General features: G+C 41.8%; 2 protein-coding genes across 3 annotated transcripts in view; one reads left to right on the plus strand and one right to left on the minus strand.

Moving 5' to 3' along the window:
• lypla2 (lysophospholipase 2) overlaps nucleotides 1-3,283 on the plus strand; it is a 9,590-nt gene extending 6,307 nt beyond the window's left edge. Inside the window, exons 8-10 of the mRNA XM_063185281.1 lie at nucleotides 320-421; nucleotides 1,139-1,315; nucleotides 1,928-3,283. Coding sequence (XP_063041351.1) covers nucleotides 320-421; nucleotides 1,139-1,315; nucleotides 1,928-1,978 — 330 coding nt within the window. The 3' untranslated portion in view covers nucleotides 1,979-3,283. The remainder of the gene's footprint in view (nucleotides 1-319; nucleotides 422-1,138; nucleotides 1,316-1,927) is intronic.
• A 2,637-nt stretch (nucleotides 3,284-5,920) lies between these two features.
• si:ch211-250g4.3 (uncharacterized) overlaps nucleotides 5,921-6,762 on the minus strand; it is a 66,051-nt gene continuing 65,209 nt past the window's right edge. Inside the window, exon 6 of one of the 2 annotated variants that reach the window (XM_063185285.1) lies at nucleotides 5,921-6,433. The gene's annotated coding sequence lies outside the window, so the exon portion shown is untranslated. Of the gene's footprint in view, nucleotides 6,437-6,762 lie in introns of both variants that reach the window. The other variant, XM_063185284.1, reaches the window with a different exon arrangement.

Raw genomic sequence — 6,762 nt, forward strand, 5'->3', positions numbered from 1 at the left:
GCTACTGGTCGAGGCCAGAAAAGGCTGTGCCGAAGTTCAAACCAAACATTTTCTTAGTCCCAACAGAACGTCTCTGCTTAAACCATGTCACTGCTACTTTCTCTTGTTTATTGGTGGTTTACAGTCAATCAGTGTGTATTACTGCCATCTCCTGGGCTGAGGTGTGGTCCAACGGGGACTACCATGTAAAAAAATAAATAAAGTAATAATAACAAAAAAATTCTGCTTGCTAATTATGAATCCATCAACTACTGTGCTACAGCTGAAGCTAGATTTTTACATGCATGATTCCAACACTGTTGTTTGTGTTGTCCTCTAGGGCGGCGCTCTCTCCCTGTACACTGCACTCACCTGCCAGCACCAGCTCGCGGGTGTGGTGGGACTCAGCTGCTGGCTACCTCTACACACGTCTTTTCCTCAGGTATCACACTCTCATTTACACGCTTCTTTTGTTACCTTAAAGGGACATTGTGCAGGAAATGGACAAAAAAGGTACTGCAACTATGGTGTTCATTGAAACTGGGCTGCCTATTGCCAAATTTGATCTTTACATGAAAGTTCACTTAGTAATAAACAAATATTTTCTAGTATGGTCCAAGTACCGTCATTTTTGCAGCTAACAATGGCTTTTTTTGGAAATTCAAAATGACGGACCATGGGGAAGATCCCCCTTTTCATGTATGAAAAGTGCAATTTTTCCAGTCATAATGAATACTTAAAATTTGATGCTGGTGGTAAGTATTCATGAAAAAGGTAACATTAGTGAATGGGCAGCATGAATTCTGGAAATAAACAACAAAAAATCTCACACAGTGTCCCTTTAAATCAAGGCACAAAAAGTGGTGTGTAAACGTGACTTCTCTTCTCTGTCATAGGTTGTTATATATTGTTTTTTAAATGAATTAATGAGTTAACAGAACGAGTTAATTGTGTAAAAGAAATGTCAGAAAAATAAGTAAAATACCTGCTACTCTGATAAGTGCCAAAATAGCTTGGAACATTGAAATTATTACCAGCCACAGCCAAGTGTTACCTGCATTTGGCCAGTTGGCAATTGCCAATGCTGAACCATGGTGGCGGGTGTTAACTTAGAGCCCTGGTCATAACCTTGTCTTGGTCTTCTTTGCCTTCTCCACAGGCGGCGAGCAACAGTGGTAACCGGGAGACGCCCATCCTGCAGTGTCACGGCGAGATGGACCCCATGATCCCCGTGCAGTTCGGAGCCATGACGGCCGAGAAGCTCAAGACCATCGTGTCGCCACAGAAAGTCACCTTCATCACCTACCCAGGGGTCATGCATAGCTCCTGTCCTCAGGTGTGTGTGTATGTGTGTGTGTGTGTGTGTGTGTGTGTGTGTGTGTGTGTGTGTGTGTGTGTGTGTGTGTGTGTGTGTGTGTGTGTGTGTGTGTGTGTGTGTGTGTGTGTGTGTGTGTGTGTGTGTGTGTGTGTGTGTGTGCGTGCGTGCGTGCGTGCGTGCGTGCGTGCGTGCGTGCGTGCGTGCGTGCGTGCGTGCGTGCGTGCGTGCGTGCGTGCGTGCGTGCGTGCGTGCGTGCGTGCGTGCGTGCGTGCGTGCGTGCTTGTGGTTGTGTCTGTGTGTGTGTTATGCATATAAATATATGTGTTTGTGTATTTTTTACTGTATACCAACAGTGTAGTTGTAAACCCAAACCAGGGTTCTATTCCCAGATGTAAAAAATGTCCAAATTCAGTACTAAAATGGCATAAGGAATGCCTATTTTAGAGGGACATTACTTTGACCATTGTTTATTTCCGGCGGGACGCCACCACCACCCCGACAACTCAAGCACTGCTGTGTACCGTACACAACATGGCATTTTGAACTTCATAGTACGTTCCAGTTCATTTGGTCTGTCTGCAATGAAAATTTGAACTTGACCATGTTGTGTTTTGTGTTTGTGTTGTGCAGGAGATGTCTGCTGTGAAGGAGTTTATTGAGAAACAGCTGCCCCGAATCTGACCTCTCTGTGTCCCTACTGTGACCTCCACTCACTGACCTTGTCCACACCTCCCCCTCACCTCTGCTCTTCGACATCCGACCTCCCACTTGCCATTATTCTCCCCACAGGAAACAGCCATGAAGACACACCCGCCATCACACATAGGCACACACACACACACACACACACATACACACACACACGCTCAGACCTTTGCAACGACATTGAGACATACCCTCACACACCATTTACAGATACAGTGCTTTCATTCAGCTGCAAACACACATATTCAACCTTAAACAGCAGAGCATAGCAACCAACCAGTACACCAATCAAAACACCACAGTGAAGATGGCAAGACGCGTTATGATTATTATTATTATTATGCATTGATGAAAAAACACACACTCACACACACAGGCATGGACATTGTCTTGTACATTCTGTGACCATTTCAGAAACGCCAGATTGGAATGTGTTGTACCATATTTTTTTTGCCCATGAAGTATTTTTGTCAGACTGGACACACTGTTTATCAATCACGCAGCATTAAAACTCACAGCGGCCCATCTGTTGCTTGCTCTGGTAAAATACAAACTTGTCCGAAAGGACCACTTAAAAACAAAGAACATCACACGTCACGTCTTAATATGCCTTTATCATCCTCTGCTTTGCCCCAGACAACCCTCAACAATCCCTTATTTGTCTGGCATTCTCTCTCTCTCTCTCTCTCTCTCTCTCTCTCTCTCTCTCTCTCTCTCTCTCTCTCTCTCTCTCTCTCTCTCTCTCTCTCTCTCTCTCTCTCTCCCCCCATTTCCCCTTCCATTTCCGCTCTAGTCCTCTTCACTCTGAACCCTTCTTTCACTGACTCCTTGTCACTCGAGCGTACACTGTCTGAGTGGCTTAGGCCGCAGCAGAGGAGTCCTATTCTGTTCTATAATGCAAGGCCTTACATGGGTTCTGACCCAACTACCCCCAACCACCCACCCCACACACACACGCATGAAACCCATTCTCCTCCTCCATCCTCTGTCCTCCATCACTTTCCCTGGGTCTGGACGTATGGGACTTACCCCACCACACAACACAAACTACAAAGACGGCTCATACGCCTCTTCTCCCCCATTTTCCCTTCCCTTTCATCTTTGCATGGTGACCTGGTGTGATGAGATGAGCTTTAAGGCTCTGGACTGTAGCACTTTTGGCTGCTGATCCACATGGTTGGAATAAAGTTGTTCAGGAAATATAAATCAAATGAAAAAACAGGAAGATAATGATAACAATCCGAATAAAAGACATCAATGCTTAATTCAATCCATCTACTACCATCGCTTCTGGTTGTTGTTTTTTGTTATAATCCATTTGCAGTACAGTGTGAGCATTTCGAGGTGCTATAACATTTTTGGTTTGTCGGTGTTGAGGTGTTTTTGGTCATTTTATTGTACATAATTGAAAATCACAGGCGACTATATAGGGTTTTTATGCAGAAATGGTTTCACAGTTTTCCAACTGTGTGAAGGGAGAATAATCACGCAGGGTAACTGATCCTGAGCCTTTGGCCTTCAAACTACAGACAGCAATCTGATGTCCCCAAATCTTGCGCTGAAATTAATCAATTAGGAGCAAGCAAATAGCAAAAAAGTGAAGGAACCAAATCATTTTTTTTCTTGTGCAGCTTTCATTACTCAAACTGCAGTGCCTAGCAACGTGCTAGCAATGCATCTCCACACGTTTCTCTTATCTCACGGTTTCTGTGCTTTGCCAATGTTCAGACGCAAGGCCATCTGTGTTTTCACTCTGGTAGTTTACTGACAAGTGCACACACGCACACACACACACACACACACACACACACACACACACACACACACACACACACACACACACACACACACTAAAGTTCAAAGGCAAAGAGTAGTCACATCTCTCACACACACAGACACACACACCACACACCCCAACACACACAAATCACACACAAACACACAGTGGCTGTGGCACCTTGCAATGGGGATATATATACATCTTTTAAAACAAAGAAAAAAAAACTAGACTGAAAAGTCGTTTCTTAAAAAAAAATCTAAGTATATATAACAGTACAAAATGAATTAATAATAAAATATCAATAATCTCCAGTGATTTGGGATTGTGCATTGGACGGACTCAGGAAGTTAGCTCCTGCAGTGCCACTCTGCAGTGTGATTGGGTGTCCTGCACACTTCAGCTCTCTCTCCATGGCTTGTGTTTCTGTATATCTTAAAAAATATTTGTTTTAAATGTTAATTGAACAGATTATTGTTTTGTTTGTTTGATATGTGATGAATGTCTTTTACTCTTTTTATGTTTTTGACCCTACCTACTACTCCTTCCCAACCCTCCCCACCCTGTCCTCTTTTGAAATGTTGATTTTGATTTTTCCATCCCCACATCCCCCTATCTCTCCATGAATAACACTGTCAGTCTACTCTTAAGTCATTAGTCTTTACTCTAAGGAGGAGTTTACAAGCTATGAATGAAATTCAAGGACATCACTACACCACAGAAGTGTTTCTACAGCACCAGTACAATCGCAATGTGAGCCCACTGCTTGATGAGTTCACATTAAGGGGGATTGTAAAATGTTGTAGGATTCAATTACCCGCCCTCAATTTTTGCTTTCATGCTGTTTTTGGTTTGTAGTGTCCTTCACTGGATCCACACTTGGATGTTTGATTGTAACGTTTCATTCCTTTAGACAGGTCTGTGTAACTTGGTCATCAAGTCACATTCTCCCCCACCCATCTCAATTCAGCTTTCTCACCATTCGTCATGGATTGAATTTTTAAATTTTTGTTTGTTATATTAGTTTTCATTTTGTCCGGTTGTTTTTTTTTTTTTGGTCATTTGTTTTCTCCTTGCCTTGTTTGTTGACTTAGTGTTTTGAGGGACAACTCTGTCCATTTTTCCAAGACACCTGTGTATGGAATAAATGATGCAAATCGCATGATCGTGTGTGTTGTTTTCATATATTTGCACCTAATGAATTCAGTAATTCATTTAGGGCAAACACAATGTATCCTACTGAGTCAGACATCCTCACATTAACCTCCGGTAGGCCTAGGCCTAATCCCATTGGGAAATACCACGGGAACGTTGCTGTCAATTATTAGTTCGCCCACCAGATGGCCCCATTCCCAAAGTAAGCAAGCAGCACGCGACTCCGCACATTATGGGCATTGACTACCTACCAGTGTAACGGGATTCCTCTATGACTGTAACTTTCTGTGTTGACAACATAGTGGCATCTGTGGTGGCATCAATACAGCGGATAGACAGAGCCGCATCCGTATTCAAGTGTTTTGCTAATTTGGTAATCAGCCACGAGCTCGTCACGCACAGGAAAGGAGCAGTAGACTCGTCTTTAGGATGCCATCATTACAGCTCAATTTGATGAAATTTCGGCTGTGAGCGGAACAGGTTTGCAAGCCAACCATGGTAGGCTATATATGGCGATAGAGCCTAGGCCTTCTTTAAACAGTGCAGGGCTGATAGTATTCAGGCTCCATGCCTGATTTCAGGCTTGACAGAGTTTGCAAAAATAAAAACATTGATAATAATTAGCCATTAGGTTATTCTTATCTCAGAAAGTGTTACAGGTTCAGGGTTTTCTTCTACTATCAGGCTTGAATAATGATCATACACAGGCTATTAAATGTTTGAATAATAATGTGTCAAAATAGGCCTACGCTATGCAGTATCTTGTCGTTGTCGTTAGAGCAGGGAAAAAGTTCAGGCTCAGGATTTTTTTTTTCACTATCACCCCTGCCAGTGTGAGGATAACTACATGGCAGCACAGGCAGACGGCGTTCAATTCACTCTCCCTTTGCCTTTGTATTAATGTGAGACCAGTCTTTGTTATAACATGTGATAGTAGCTTTATTAACTGAAGATAACTTAATCAGCATTGTTTGTAGGCCTACGTAAAACAAACACTGTTACAAACTCTTAAACACGGGCATCGTAAACAAGACTGAAGTTGGCTATCCTAAAGTTTAGTAGACCTATTTGTCATAAACTTGTTCCAATCTTAGGCGTGAATAAAAGTAGCCTAGCCTACTACAGCTGTAGGCCTACTCTAGCCAACTAATGGCAATCAGTAAAGAAAGCAATAGGCTAAATCAATACAACAAATAAATAAGTAACATCATCGCCCACAGCATTTTCCTTAAATTTCCTCATCTTTTCTGACAATATAGGCTAAATATCATATAAGTGATTCACTCTGAATATACTGTAATATTGTGAAAATTGGAGCCAGCAAATATAACATATTATTGAAATAAAAATCAGGAATATTATTATAGGCATAAGTGTCATTAGAATAATTTCAACTTAAAACAATTATAACACTACAAAAATGTAACTGATGATTCCAGAATCTTCTCTGTTAGACCTCTGTAGTAAATAGGTGTATTCTCCAACATTTCATGTATGTGCTGCTGAAACAAAAGAAGTCAACATCAACATTTAAATTGTTGTACATTGTTAAATTTATAAGATTGAAACTCAAAATATTAGGATATAGCTATAATAATATTACAAGGGGTCTAAATAAACACCTGCCAACCGGCCAAATGCTGGTGAAAATTCAATTTCACTGGCAGAAAAGAAAACTTATGAGTCACTTTTACCCATTGGTGAGTGTGTGTTTGGGTAGTAAGATAAACATCTACTAGCCATTTTGGCTGGTGATGAAAAACGTTAAGCCCTGATTACAACAACAAAAATAATGTAAGAGATCCAGTCATTGCCTTGTGTCTCTCAC

Source organism: Engraulis encrasicolus, chromosome 20, assembly GCF_034702125.1.
Source record: "Engraulis encrasicolus isolate BLACKSEA-1 chromosome 20, IST_EnEncr_1.0, whole genome shotgun sequence".
In the NCBI taxonomy this organism is placed as follows: domain Eukaryota; kingdom Metazoa; phylum Chordata; class Actinopteri; order Clupeiformes; family Engraulidae; genus Engraulis; species Engraulis encrasicolus.